General features: G+C 68.3%; 1 protein-coding gene across 2 annotated transcripts; it reads right to left on the bottom strand.

Annotated features, from left to right (window-relative positions):
• Positions 1-133: 133 nt before the first annotated feature.
• On the bottom strand, positions 134-14,787 carry PEAR1 (platelet endothelial aggregation receptor 1). Of its 2 annotated transcripts, XM_075075400.1 has the most exons (23): positions 14,627-14,787; positions 13,269-13,445; positions 12,798-12,891; positions 12,596-12,700; positions 11,949-12,049; positions 11,771-11,863; positions 10,909-11,155; positions 10,699-10,813; positions 10,464-10,600; positions 9,548-9,760; positions 8,509-8,683; positions 7,564-7,684; positions 7,322-7,485; positions 7,105-7,207; positions 6,871-7,017; positions 6,536-6,664; positions 5,280-5,408; positions 4,980-5,195; positions 3,488-3,597; positions 2,152-2,263; positions 1,949-2,002; positions 1,183-1,374; positions 134-422 (listed from the first exon to the last, which is right to left on the bottom strand). In XM_075075400.1, exons 3-23 carry the CDS (start codon positions 12,887-12,889, stop codon positions 271-273), a joined length of 2,907 nt encoding a protein of 968 aa, XP_074931501.1. In that variant the 5' UTR covers positions 12,890-12,891; positions 13,269-13,445; positions 14,627-14,787; the 3' UTR covers positions 134-270. The 2 variants fall into 2 exon arrangements, with proteins under 2 accessions (XP_074931501.1, XP_074931500.1); XM_075075399.1 differs by lacking the exon at positions 13,269-13,445 and having other exon boundaries at positions 12,798-12,890.
• Positions 14,788-15,158: the final 371 nt, after the last annotated feature.

Below are 15,158 nucleotides of genomic sequence, written 5' to 3'. Positions count from 1 at the left end.
GGGCCATTACTGGTCCATTTCTTGCCCCGTTACTGGACCCTTACTGGGCGATAAACACACCCATTACTGGTCCGTTACCGGTCCCACCTGCCACCCCACCCCATGCCGGTGCCGCAGCAGCCCTGGCTCACACCACAGTCACACCCCTTTATTCACACACACCCACCCCCCCACACACCCCCCCCAGCCCTGGGGACAGTCAGGGGCCCCCTGGCCCCCCTGGGGTGTGGTGGGGGGTGTCCCTGGCCCCCCCCACCCCACGGTTGGTCCTCAGCGGTCCTTCCTGCGCAGCGGCGGGGACGGCGGGTAGTGGCGGGCGGGCGGCACGTCGTAGTGGCTGGGGATGTGGCTGTTCTTGGGGGAGTCGTAATGGCTGGGGGGGGCTGCGGGGGTGACACCTTCGGCCCCTTCGGGGCAGCTCTCTACGGGGACAGGAGTGGCTGCGAGGGGCCATGTCCCCCTGAGGGACGTGCAGCACCCATCACTGGGGTCGTGACCCCCCCCAAGGCCATGCAGCACCCATCACCGGGGCCGTGACACCCCCCCAAGGCCATGCAGCACCCATCACCGGGGCCGTGACCCCCCCCAAGGCCATGCAGCACCCATCACCGGGGCCGTGACACCCCCCCAAGGCCATGCAGCACCCATCACCGGGGCCGTGACCCCCCCCAAGGCCATGCAGCACCCATCACCGGGGCCGTGACACCCCCAAGGCCATGCAGCACCCATAACCAGGGCTGTGACCCCCCCGCCCCAAGGCCAGGCAGCACCCATCACTGGGGTCGTGACCCCCCCCCCAAGGCCATGCAGCACCCATCACCGGGGCCGTGACCCCCCCCAAGGCCATGCAGCACCCATAACCAGGGCCGTGAACCCCCCAAGGCCATGCAGCACCCATAACCAGGGCCGTGACCCCCCCCCCCAAGGCCATGCAGCACCCATCACCGGGGCCGTGACACCCCCCCAAGGCCATGCAGCACCCATCACCGGGGCCGTGACCCCCCCCCCAAGGCCATGCAACACCCATCACCGGGGCCGTGACACCCCCCCAAGGCCATGCAGCACCCATCACCGGGGCCGTGACCCCCCCCAAGGCCATGCAACACCCATCACCGGGGCCGTGACACCCCCCCAAGGCCATGCAGCACCCATCACCGGGGCTGTGACCTCCCCCGGCCATACCCTCCTGGGACGGCTCCTCGAGGAGCCCGATCTCGGCGTACGACATCTCCCGCCGCACCGGGGATTTCATCTCGACGTAGCTGCCCTCGGGGGCCCTGGCGGGGCCGGGGGGGGGCAGCTCCTTGATGGTGGCGTAGGGGTTCTCGCTGGCCAAGGAGCCGGCGCTGGCCCCCGGCCCCCCCGCTGTGGGATCTGCAGGGGAAGGAGTTGGGGGGCTCCCCACGGCGGGGAGCGCAGGGGAGCCGTGCCAGGAGAGGCCCGGCCCCAGCTCGTTCTTGTCCCAGCCCTGCATCTTCCCCTTCCCATCCCCATCCCAGTCCCATCCCGATCCCAGTCCCAGTCCCCATCCCAGTCCCATCCCCATCCCGATCCCAGTCCCTTCCCATCTCACCTCAGTCCCATCCCCATCCCAGTCCCATCCCCATCCCATCCCAGTCCCTTCCCACCTCGTCGCATCCCAGTCCCATCCCCATCCCATCCCATCCCAGTCCCTTCCCATCCCCATCCCAGTTCCTTCCCCATCACAGTCCCATCCCATCCTGATCCCAGTCTCTTCCCAGTCCTATCCCATCCTGATCCCAGTCCCATCCCAGTTCCTTCCCCATCCTCTTCCCAGTCCCATCCCATCCCCATTTTGATCCCGGTCCCTTACCATCTCACCTCAGTCCCATCCCCATCCCCATCCCAGTCCCATCCCAGGCCCTTCCCTTCTCATCCCAGTCCCATCCCAGTCCCATCCCATCCCCATCCCAGTCCCACCCCGTACCTTTGCCGTAGCACTCCCCCAGGCTGCAGGTGTAGCTTCGGTCCAGCTGCCCCCCTGCAGCAGATTTCGGGGTCCCCCCCTTGCTCCATTCCACCCCCCCCAGCCCAAACCCCTTCTGTGATCCAGAAGGGACCTGGGTGCCCACCGTGCTCCAGCCAAGGCCCCCCACCCTGGCCCCCCCGGCCCCCCCGGCCCCCCCTTACCCCTGGGGACCAGGGCTGGCGCCCTGAGGTGCTTCCAGTCGGGGGGCAGCGTGGCATGGCCTTCGGGGCCGTAGGGCCTCTCCACGCTGGGGAAGAGCTGGCTGCCGGGCACCTGGAGCCCAAAGGGAGGGGTTGGCCAGGAGCGGGGCTGTGCCATGCCGGGGTGCACCGTGCAACGCCAGGCTGCCCCATCGTGGCACGCTGTGCAACACTGGGTAGCACCGTGGTGCACCATAGTACCCCATGCAACACGACTGTGCACCGTGCAACGCCACGGGGCACCGTGCAACGCCAGGCTGCCCCATCATGGTGCGCTGTGGAACACCACAGTGTGCCGTGCAACGCTGTGCTGCACCATAGTGTACCACGCAACACTATGGTGCACCACGCGACACGGTGCTGCACCGTGTGACACCGTGGTGCACAGTATAACGCCGTGCTGCACCATGGTGCACCATGCAACGCAACGGTGCACCGTGCAACACCGTAGGGTACCCTGCAATACCAGGCTGCACCATCATGGTGCACTGTGCAGCCCCACGGTGCGCTGTGCAACACTGGGTTGCACCGTGCTGCACCATAGGGTACTCCATGCAACACCATGGTACACCATGCGACACCGTGCTGCACCGTGCAACACCGTGGTGCGCAGTATAAAACCGTGCTGCACCATAGTGCACCATGCAACGCAACGGTGCACCGTGCAACACCACGGGGCACTGTGCAACACCATACTGCATCATGAAGGTGCACTGTGCAGCCCCACGGTGCGCTGTGCAACACTGGGTTGCACCGTGCTGCACCATAGGGTACTCCATGCAACACCATGGTACACCATGCAACACCGTGCTGCACCATGGTGCACTGTGCAACACCACGGGGCACTGTGCAACACCATGGGGCACAGTGCAACACCATACTGCATCATGATGGTGCACTGTGCAGCCCCACGGTGCGCTGTGCAACACTGTGCTGCACCATAGTACACCTTGCAATGCCGTGGTACACCACACGACACCGTGCTGCACCGTGTGACACCACGGAGCACAGCATAACACCGTGCTGCACCGTAGTATCCCATGCAACACCCCGGGGCACCGTGCAACACCGGGTTGCCCCGTCCTGCACCACAGCACACCACGGAACACCGTGCTGCAGTGCACAGCACCACAGTGCACTGTACAGCACCATGCTGTGCCGTGCAACGCCACGGTACACCGTAGAGCACCGTGCGGCACCGAGGTACGCCACGGTGCGCTGCAGCTCTGCGCGTTGCTGCACGGTGCCGCACGGTGCCGCGGCAGGGCGCATCATGCAACACCGCGCCGCGCCGTACCTTGAGGGAGCTGGCCCTGTCGTGGGGGCCGGGGGCCGGCAGCGTGCACTGCGACAGCGTGTGGTAGCTGGGGTTGGAGTAGTAGTGCGGGGGGTGGCTCGGTGGCACGTCTAGGGGGGACAGAGGTGTCAGCGCGGCGCGGCCACCAGCGGCACGGCGAGGCCACCAGCGGCACGGCGAGGCCACCAGCGGCACGGCGAGGCCACCAGTGGCATGGCAAGGCCACCACGGCACAGTGAGGCCACCACGGCACGGCGAGGCCACCGCGGCACGGCGAGGCCACCAGCGGCACGGCGAGGCCACCACAGCATGGTGAGTCCACCAGCGGCACGGCGAGGCCACCAGCGGCACGGCGAGGCCACCAGCGGCACGGCGCGGCCACCAGCGGCACGGCGAGGCCGCCAGCAGCACAGCGAGGCCACCAGCGGCACGGCGAGGCCACCAGCGGCACGGTGAGGCCACCAGCGGCACGGCGCGGCCACCAGCGGCACGGCGAGGCCACCAGTGGCACGGCGAGGCCACCAGTGGCATGGCAAGGCCACCACGGCACAGTGAGGCCACCACGGCACGGCGAGGCCACCGCGGCACGGCGAGGCCACCGCGGCACGGCGAGGCCACCAGTGGCACGGAAAGGCCACCACGGCACAGTGAGGCCACCACGGCACAGCGAGGCCATCAGTGGCACGGCAAGGCCACCAGCGGCACGGCGAGGCCACCAGCGGCACAACGACGCCACCAGGGGCACGGCAAGGCCACCACAGCATGGTGAGGCCACCAGCGGCACGGCGAGGCCACCAGCAGCACAACGAGGCCACCACGGCACGGCGAGGCCACCACAGCACGGTGAGGCCACCGCGGCACGGCGAGGCCACCAGTGGCACGGAAAGGCCACCACGGCACAGTGAGGCCACCACGGCACAGCGAGGCCATCAGTGGCACGGCGAGGCCACCGCGGCACGGCGAGGCCACCGCGGCACGGCGAGGCCACCAGCGGCACAACGACGCCACCAGGGGCACGGCAAGGCCACCGCGGCACGGCGAGGCCACCAGCGGCACAACGACGCCACCAGGGGCACGGCAAGGCCACCGCGGCACGGCACGGCCACCACGGCACAGCGAGGCCACCGCGGCACGGCGAGGCCACCGCGGCACGGCGAGGCCACCAGCAGCACAACGACGCCACCAGCAGCACGGCAAGGCCACCACGGCACGACGAGGCCACCAGCGGCATGGCAAGGCCACCACAGCATGGTGAGGCCACCGCGGCACGGCGAGGCCACCAGCAGCACAACGACGCCACCAGCGGCATGGCAAGGCCACCACAGCATGGTGAGTCCACCAGCGGCACGGCGAGGCCACCAGCAGCACAACGAGGCCACTAGTGTCACGGCGAGGCCACCACAGCACGGCAAGGCCACCAGCGGCACAGTGAGGCCACCATGGCATGGCGATGCCACCGCGGCCATGGCCACATCCCCGCTGCCGGGCTCACCTGGCACCATGTAGTCGGAGGTGTCCGTCTGTCCCGCCGTGTAGGCCACGGCCAGGTGCCGGCTCTCCTTGCCCTTCCGCCGGTGACGGTGACACAGGACCACGGCCACCAGGGCCACCAGCAGGGCCACCAGGGCCACCAGGCTGAGCACCACCCCCAGGGTGCTGTCGGCCACCGGTGGGGCCGGCACGATGGTGTAGGGCTGCTCGGGGGTCCCTGGGGGGGGTAGGGGGGAAAGACACAGTCCTTAGGGTGGGGAGCCCAGTGGGATCCCCCCACCCCCGCCCCGCACCCACTCACCGGCCTCGCAGAGGGGCCCGATCCTGCCCGGTGCGCAGGGGCACGTCCCGCTGGCCGGGTGGCATGTGGCGTTGTGGGGGCAGCGGCAGAGCTGGTCACAGCGGAGCCCGAAGGTGCCGGGGGGGCAGGCTGGGGGGGCACAGGGCGTGGGGCAGCCGGAGCCGTACGGCCTGGCACCGTATGGCTCCGTGTGGGGACAATCGAGCGCCATACTGGGACCATATAGGTCCATACTGCCCGGGACCACATCTCTCCATAATGGGACCATACAGCTCCATACTGGGCTCATGCTTCTCCATAGTGGGCCCATATAGCTCCATGCTGAGCCCATATACCTCTATAGTGGCCCTGTACAGCTCCATACTGGCCCCATATAGCTCCATACTGGGCTCATACTTCTCCATAGTGGCCCTGTGCATCTCCATACTGGACCCATACAGCTCCATACTGGCCCCATATAGCTCCATACTGGGCTCATACTTCTCTGTAGTGGGCCCATATAGCTCCATGCTGAGCCCATACAGCTCCATAGTGGCCCCATATAGCTCCATACTGGGCTCACACCGCTCCATACTGGGCCATACAGCTCCATACCAGACCCATACCGCTCCATACCAGACCCATACCGCTCCATACTGGGCCATACCGCTCCATACTGGGCTCACACCACTCCATACTGGACCATACAGCTCCATACCAGACCCATATAGCTCCATACTGGGCTCATACCGCTCCATACCAGACCCATACAGCTCCATACTGGGCCATACCGCTCCATACTGGGCTCACACCACTCCATACTGGGCCATACAGCTCCATACCAGACCCATATAGCTCCATACTGGGCTCATACAGCTCCATACCAGACCCATATAGCTCCATACTGGGCTCATACAACTCCATACCAGACCCATACCGCTCCATACCAGACCCATACAGCTCCATACCAGACCCATACCGCTCCATACCAGACCCATACAGCTCCATACCAGACCCATACCGCTCCATACCAGACCCATACAGCTCCATACCAGACCCATACAGCTCCATACTGGGCCATACCGCTCCATACTGGGCCATACAGCTCCATACTGGGCCATACAGCTCCGTGCTGCCCAGGATGGAGCTGGGTAGGGGCAGCCCCTGTGGCCCCGGGCAGTTCCCCCTCCCTCCCTCGCCCCCAGGACCCCCAGGCTGGCTCCGGGGGTTGCAGCCCTCGGGGTGGGGGTGGGGGGTCCCCCCGTGCCGGGCTCTACCTTCGGCGCAGAGCGGCCCGGTCCAGCCGGCCGGGCAGCGGCAGGTCCCCTCGGCAGGGTGGCACGTCCCCCCGTGGCGGCACAGGCAGGGCTGGGCGCAGGCGGCCCCCCACGAGCCGGGGGCGCAGGCTGGAGGGGCGAGGGGTGAGGTGAGCCCCCCCACTTCCCTCTCCCCACAGCCCCCCGCTCCCAGCGGGGGCCGCCGTACCCCACTGGCGCTTGCCGTAGCGGCTGGGTGGGCAGGCTGGGGTGAGATGAGCGTGTCCGGTCTCAGCCCGGGGGGGTCAGAGTGGGGGGTGGGGGAGCAACCCGGGGGTTTTTGGGGGGACACTCACTGCGTTGGCAGGTGGGGCCGCGGTACCCCGGGGCGCAGGTGCAGGAGCCGTCCTGGGGCGAGCAGACGGCCCCGTTGCGGCAGGAGCAGGGCGTGCGGCACCCCCGGCCCCAGAAGCCGTGGGGACAGCTCTGCTTGCACTGCGGCCCTGCGAGGAGGATGAGCGATGAAGGCCGAGGGTTTTGGGGGACACACACACACATAGCGGGGTCCATCCCTGGACCCCCCCCCTTACCCGTCCAGCCGGGCAGGCAGCGGCACTCCCCCGTCGCTGGCTCGCAGCCGTCGGCGTAGGCGCAGTCGCACCGCTGCCCGCAGCCCACCCCGAACGTCCCGTTCTGGGGTACGGGGACATGTCGGGGTGCAGGGAAGGGGGGGGGGGTGGCGTCAGCTCCGGGGACGGTGGCACCGAAGCCCGGCGCAGGCGGCAGCGGCGCAGAGGCGGGACTCACCGGGCAGGGGTGCACGCAGCGGGGGTCCTGCCAACCCGGGGGGCAGCGGCAGGTCCCGCTCTGGGGGTCGCAGGGAGCCCCGTGGGCGCAATCACAGCTCCGGTTGCAGCCGGGACCCCAAGTGCCGGCGGGACACGGCTTCGAGCAGTGGGGGCCGTGCCAGCCTGTGGGGTGAGGGGGCAGCGGGGTGGGCATGGGGAGGGGGGGTCAGGGACCCCCACCCCACCCTGGGGGTCACCCACCTTCCTTGCAGAGGCAGGAGCCGTCGAGGGGGGAGCAGGCGAGGGCGTGCTGGCAGGAGCAGCTCCCCGAGCAGTTCACCCCAAAGGTGTCGGGGGGGCACAGGGAGGAGCAGTGCTCGTCCTGGGAGGGGGAGTGTGAAGAATTCAGGACAGCCGGGACCCCTCCTCAGGGCTGGGGAGAGGAATCCCCCATCCCTCCTCTTGGCATCCTGGTGCTGGAGGGAGGGTGGGTGACCCCAAAACCCCACCCCACCATGGGAACCCCAAGCTGGCCCCGAAGTTGTCTGCATCCCCAAGCTGCCCCCCCCCCCCCGCAGGGATTCCCTCCCCCCCAAAAAAAGGGATACCCAGACCCCAAAGTGCCCCCAGAGATAACATGGGCCCCCAACCCATCCCCAAGGACACCTGGACCCCTGAGGTCCCCCAGGGATGCCCAGCCCCGCCCTCCCCCCAAACCCCCAAGACCCCGACTCTCTCCCCCCAGAACCCCCAGACCCCCACTATCCCCCCGACCCCGACCAGGGATGCCCAGACACCCTCACGCTCCCCCCACAGGACCCCATTCTCCCCGCCCAGCATCACCCAGACCCCCACTCCCCCCCCACCTAGAACACCCGAGACCCCTACGCTCCCCGCCCCAGATCCCCACTCTCCCCCCTGAATGCCCAGATCCCCGTGGCCCCCCACCAGGGATGCCCAGACACCCCCACTCTCCCCCCCCAGAATGCCCCCAGAACCCCCCTAGACCCCCATTCTCCACCCCTAGAACACCCCAGACCCCCACACTCCCCCCCAAACCACCCAGACCCCCTTTCTCCCCCCATACCCCCACACTCCCCCCCACCTCGAACTCCCAGACCCCCACTTCCCCCCCCAGGGACGCCCAGCCCCCTCCCCAAGCTGCCCCAGGACCACCAGCCCCCCGCGCCCCCCGTGTCCCCGCACCGTGTAGCCGGGGGGGCAGTGGCAGTGGCCGGTGGTCCCGTTGCAGACCCCCCCGTGGAGGCAGAGGCAGGCCTGCAGGCAGCCGGCCCCGAAGGAGCCGGGGGGGCAACTCTCGTTGCAGAAGAGCCCGGCCCAGCCAGGGCGACAGACGCACTCCCCGAGTAACGGGTGGCAGCTGGGGGGACCTGCTCAGCACCCCAGTGCTCCCAGTATGGGGCACTGGGTGTGCTGGGAAGGGGCTTTACGAATGGCGGGGGGCACAAAGCACCTGCCCCGGGGTGGGGGGATTAACGTCCCCCTGTCCACCCAGCCAGCACCCTGATTGCGAGGTGAGGATGATGGGGGAAAGCGAGGGTGGTGGGGGAGATGATGATGATGGGGGGGAGAGAGGATGATGAAGGGGGGAAGAGATGATGATGATGGGGGGGAGAGAGGATGATGAAGGGGGGAAGAGATGAGGATGATGGGGGGAAGAGATGAAGATGATGGGGGGAAGAGATGAGGATGATGGTGGGGAAGAGATGAGGATAATGGGGGGAGAGTTGAGGATGATGGGGGGAAGAGATGAGGATGATGGGGGGAAGAGATGAGGATGATGGGGGGAAGAGATGAGGATGATGGGGGGAGAGATGAGGATGATGGGGGAAGAGATGAGGACGATGGGGGAGAGTTGAGGATGATGGGGGGAAGAGATGAGGATGATGGGGGGGAAGAGATGAAGATAATGGGGGGAAGAGATGAGGATGATGGGGGAAGAGATGAGGATGATGGGGGGAGAGTTGAGGATGATGGGGGGAAGAGATGAAGATAATGGGGGGAAGAGATGAAGATAATGGGGGGAAGAGATGAGGATGATGGGGGAAGAGATGAGGATGATGGGGGGAGAGATGAGGATGATGGGGGGAGAGATGAGGATGATGGGGGGAAGAGATGAGGATGATGGGGGGGAAGAGATGAGGATGATGGGGGGAAGAGATGAGGATGATGGGGGGAAGAGATGAGGACGATGGGGGGAGCCGGGGTGGCCCGGGGGTCCCACCTCAGGCTGTGCTGGGGGTGGCAGAGGCAGCGGCTCTGGCAGCGGGGGCCGTAGAGGCCGGGCAGGCACTGGCGCTCCTCGCAGCGGCTGCCCTGGAAGCCGGCCTTGCACAGGCAGCCCCCGTCCACGTGGAAGCACTGGCCCCCGTTGGCACAGTCGCAGCTCTCCTGGCAGTCCTGCCCGTACCGCCCCCCCGGGCACTTCTCCTGGCACCTGCGGGTTGGGGGGTGACTGGGGGTGACACGGCCAGGGTGGCTCCTGGACCCCGCAGCGCCCCAAGCAGAGGCCGTCCAGCTCATTGCATGCCAGGCTGGGGGAATTGGGGTGGCAGCAGCGGGGCTGGGTGGCCCCGTCCCCATGGGCCCCTTCTCTGTGTACCCCCAGCCGTCCATTGTACCCCTGTGCCCTGCCCCTGCGTGCCCCCTCCCTGCGCCCCCCACCTCCAATTGCCCCCAGCCCCCTGTGCCCCTGTCCCCTTGTACCTCCATCCTTCTGCCCCCCCATTTCCCCATGTCCCCCATCCCCCTGTCCCTCCATCCCTCTGCCCCTGTCCCCCTGCCCCCCCATGTCCCCCATCCCCCTGTCCCCTGTACCCCCAGTCCCCTGCCCCCCCATTTCCCCATTTTCCCCACGTCCCCCATCCCCTGTCCCCCAGTCCCCATGTCCCCCCGTCCCCTGTCCACCTGCCCCCATTCCCCTGTACCCCCCCGTCCCCTGTCCCCCCATCACCACATCCCTTTGTGTCCCCCGCCCCCCTGTACCCCATCACCCTGCCCTCCCATCCCCCAGTCCCCACATCCCCCTGCCCACCCATCCCCCTATACCTCCATATCCCCCTGTACCCCCACGTCGCCCTGTCCCCCCCTCCCCCTGACCCCCATCCTCCTGCACCCCCCATGCCCGGTGCCCCCCTCACTGCTCTCCGGTGAAGCCGGGGGCGCACTGGCACTGCCCCCACCGAGGGTCGCACTGGCCCCCGTTGTGGCAGCGACACTCGCCCTGGCAGCCGGGGCCGAAGCGCCCGGGGGGGCACGGCACGGAGCAGATCTCCCCCTGCGAAAGAGCGCCGGGGTCGGCAGGGGAAACTGAGGCAGGCACCGCCTTTGGGGGGAGGGCAGCGGGGACGGGGAGGGGGGACGCAGCCCACCTACCATCCATCCGTGGGGGCAGATGCAGGTGCTGGTGTTGGCGGGGTAGCAGATCCCCCCGTTCTGGCAGGGGCAGGGGCTGTCGCAGGGTGTCCCCTCGGGGCAGGGCACCTCGCAGCTGCGGGGAGGGGGGTGTGGGGTGGCTGAGACACCCCCCCCCCACCTGGGGGGTGCGGGGGTGGGGGGAACACAGAGCGAGGGGTCCCTACTCACAGGGGTCCGGCCAGCCCCGGAGGGCAGCGGCAGGCGCCGGTGGAGGCGTTGCAGGGGGCCTGGTGGTGGCAGGGGCAGGGCAGGCGGCAGCCCTGGCCGTAGGTGCCGGGGGGGCACGGCTGGCGGCAGAGCGGGTCGGCGAAGCCGGGGGGGCAGGAGCAGGCCCCGCTCAGGGGGTCGCAGGGGGCCCCGTGGTGGCAGTCGCAGCGGTGCTGGCAGCCCGGCCCCCACGACTGCTCGTCACACTCTGCATGGGGGAGACCACCGGTACCTCCCTGTCCCCATCCCCATCCATCCATCCCTGTCCCCATCCATCCACCCCTGTCCCCATCCATCTCCATCCCATCTTCTTCACTAATTTACCTCCATCCTCATCCCATCCCCATCCTAATCCCATTCCCATCCATCCATCCATCCATCCATCCATCCATCCATCCATCCATCCATCCATCCATCCATCCCTCCCTCCCTCCCTCCCATCTTTGTTACCACCTTATCCCCATCCCAATCTCTCCCCATCCCATCCCCATCCATCCCCATACCCAACCCATCTTTATCACCATCCTATCTCCATCCCAATCCCATGTGTATCCCATCCCGACCTCTCTCATCCCATCTCCATCCCAGCCCATCCTCTAGCGCCACGCTCTTCTCCTTCTCCATCCCATCCCATCCCACCCCCTTCCCCATCCCATCGCCCATCCACATCCCATCCCCTCCCCTCCCATCCCCAGGCACCGCCAACCCATCCCACGCAGCCCGCCCAGCCCTCCAGGGAAACCCGCTGCCCACCCTGCCAGCCCCAGCCGGGGGTCCCCACCTCCGTGACCCCACCCCCAGCCCCCCGACACCCGTCGCTCACCGCTGGAGCAGTCGGTGCCCCGCCAGCCCGGCTCGCACCGGCACAGCTCAGGAGCCACGCACCGCCCATGGATGCACTCCTGGGTACAGCGTGCTGTGGGGACACATTGGGGGGGGGCGGGATGAGCCAGGGTAGGGCCCCCGGGGGCCCCCCAAATCATCCCACTCGCCCCACTCACGGACACAGGTGTCCCGGCTCTCGTAGTAGCCCTGGCAGCACTGGTAGCGCCTCCGGTACTCGGTGCGCACCGCCTGCCGGTACTCGGTGCGGTACACGATCCTGCGGCCCACACCGGTGCGTCAGGGCGGGGGCACCCCCTCCAGCCCCCCCAAAGACATGGGGACACCCCGCAGTGGGACAGCCCCCCTCCAACCCCCCCATACCCACGGGGACAGCCCACACTGGGACAGCCCCGCTCCATCCCCGCCCCCCATGGCACTGAGGACACCCCGCAGTGGGACACACCCCCTCCAGCCCCCCCATACCCACGGGGACACCCCGCAGTGGGACAGACCCCCTCCAGCCCCCCCATACCTATGGGGACACCCCGCAGTGGGACAGCCCCCCTCCAGCCCCCCCATACCTATGGGGACACCCCGCAGTGGGACACACCCCCTCCAGCCCCCCCATACCTATGGGGACACCCCTCAGTGGGACACACCCCCTCCAGCCCCCCCATACCTATGGGGACACCCCGCAGTGGGACACACCCCCTCCAGCCCCCCCATACCCACGGGGACACCCCGCAGTGGGACAGCCCCCCTCCAGCCCCGCCCCGGCCTTGGGGACACCCCGAATTCCCCCGGGGGGCCGGGGTGCTCCCACCTCTGCTGCAGGCAGGGCAGGGGGGACCCCAACACCCGGGGGCAGGGCTCGGCGGAGGCCACGGCGTGGGGTTTGGTGTAGGACTCCTTCACCGCCGCCGTGTAGCTGTCGAAGGGAGACGACGTGGGGTGACGGCAGGTCTTGGCGGGGGGGGGGGTGGGTCCCACCATCGTCACCCCCAGCCCCCCCACCCCGGTCCTACCTCTCCCAGTAGCTGCAGACGTTGGGGCCGCTGGGGCGGAGGGCGGCCAGGAGGCAGGCGTGCATCGCCAGCGCCGCGGCCCGCAGCACCATCCTGCGCGGGGAGACAACGGCTTTCGCCCTCGGCCTCGCCGCGGTCCCGCTCCCCACCCACGGCCTCGGCTTCGGCGCAGGATCCGGCCTCCCCGCGGGCTTGGCTTCGCATTCCTCCGCAGCCCCCACCCCGGCCCCCGCTGCTCCCACCCCGCCCCGCGCCAAGGGGAAACTGAGGCACGGCCACCCGGGTGGCCCCACGCAGCCCCATCCCAGCATCCCGAATCGCCCCGGGATCGCATCCCGCCGTCACCCTAACCTCTCCAGCCACACCCCATCCCAGCGCGGGGTGCTGCCGGTGAAGTGGGGGGGTGGGGGGATGTGGGGGGCGGGGGGGGGTACCCTGGCACGGCGCCGCGTGGCCCCGTTTCAACCCATCCCGTGTTTATTCCCAATTATGTTTCCTGGATCCGTCAGCTTCTTGCTCAACCCAGCGATGGTCCGGCTTCGCCGGGGCGGCTCTGGGATCGCCGCCAGCCTTGGGGCCGGGCTGGGGGGGGACATCGAGCCCCCCGAGCCCACCGTGCCGTGTAGTACCGGGCCGCGTGTTTTACGGCTAAACACCCGCGTTGTTGGGGGAGGAAACAGAGGTTTCCTGGTCGGCACAGCTGGATTTACGGCCGCTTCCGTGCCGCTCCGGCTGTGGGACACCCCAAAGGTGCCGCCCCCAGCAGCCCCCCCGAGTCCTTCCTCCCCCTCGCCTGGGCCTGTGCTGCGGTTTAGGGCCAGATAAGGGGGCGGAGGGAGGGAACGACCCCCCCGCCTCGTCCTGGAGTGGCTAATTTTGGGTGGAAAAACCGTTTAGTGGGAAAGTTTCCCACTGTTTCCCTTCAGCTCCCACAGCAAGAAATTAATTGCTCATCTGCAGGAGAAATTCCCTCCCCTGGACCCTCCCGGGGGAGCAGATTCGGGGGGACCCCCCCCAGGCCTCCCCATGACCCCGCTTCCAGCCCCATCCCCTGCTTCCAGCAATGTGGGGGGGCTGGGGGGGGTGGTCCCAGCATCGCTGCGGACAACAGGAACCGCTGGGAGATGCTGGCAGGAAAAGTGAGGAGTCATCAAAACACGCCGGCGGGCCCCATCTGCTCCTCACTGGGGGGGTCCAGACATGGGGAAGAGCCCCCCCAAGGTTGTCATAATGGCAAGAGACACCCCCCCAAGAGCTCCCCACCCCACGGGTGCCCCTGAGCACCCCCTGAGCGGGATGGGGAGCATTGCCCACCAGTGATAAGGCACAGAATGGCTGGGGTGGGGGGAACGTGTGACCAGGGCGAGGGTAGGGGACACCAGGGGACCAGCCCTGCCCCGTCCCTGTGGGGGACACTGTGCTGGGCCCCCCCCGAAGCCGCTATCTGTGCCCCCCAGTGCTTCCTCCGCCGCAGCCCGAGGTCTGACACGTTTCCTCTGGGGGCTGCGAACCCAAACCCACAGGGATGGGGCTGGGTGAGGATGAGGGGGATGAGGGTCAAGGTCAAGGTCAGGGTTAGGGTCAGCAATGGGGTCGCCGTGGGGTGGCGCAGCACCGTCCCCCGCCCCATCCGCCGTCCCCCCGCCACCGCCCCCATGCCACTGTCCCCTCGCCTCGGCCACAGGGACCCGCCATGTCCCCAAGCCCCCCGCCATGGCACTGGGGACCATCCCCTTGGCTTCACCGCGGCGGGGCATGGCAAAATCCCCCCCCCCCAAAACGCCCTCCCGGGACCCGGGGTGCCCCGGGCTGGGGACGGTGGCACTCACCTGGTCGGGGGCCGCGGCGGCGGGCAGGGTCGGGGGGCAACGGCCCCACGCGGGGCTGGCCTGGCCGATGGGCTCGGCCGGCCGGGACGGCGCAGCACAGCCGTCGGAAGCGGAGGGAGGGCCGGAGCCACTCTCAGGAAGTTTGGACGTGGAGACAACTACGGAAAATGGAAAAAAAATAAAAAACCTTAGAGTTTTTTTTTTTTTTTTTTTCTTCTTTTTCTGGCCAGAAACCAGCAGGTTTTGGAACAACAACATCGCCGGGGCCGCTCGCACACGGTGCTGGGTGGGGAGGGGTTCCATGGGGACATCGCGGTACGGCTCCTTGGCCAGGCCCTGGTGCTGGAGGGTGTCCCCATCCCCCCCGGGGGGGCTGTGGGGACCCACGACCCCCTCGGCAGCGGGGCCAGCCCTGTCCGCCCCACGGCCAGCGACTGTGGGACTCTGCGCGGGAGCAGATGGGGAGCGTGGCTCTGCCAAGGGCGGCGAGGTCTGCATCCCTCCCCGGGGGTCCCCACCTGGTGCTGGCACC

This window comes from Phalacrocorax aristotelis, chromosome 25 (genome assembly GCF_949628215.1).
Source record: "Phalacrocorax aristotelis chromosome 25, bGulAri2.1, whole genome shotgun sequence".
Classification (NCBI taxonomy): domain Eukaryota; kingdom Metazoa; phylum Chordata; class Aves; order Suliformes; family Phalacrocoracidae; genus Phalacrocorax; species Phalacrocorax aristotelis.
Note: the sequence above shows the minus strand (reverse complement) of the source record. Positions and strands in the feature narration are given on the sequence as shown.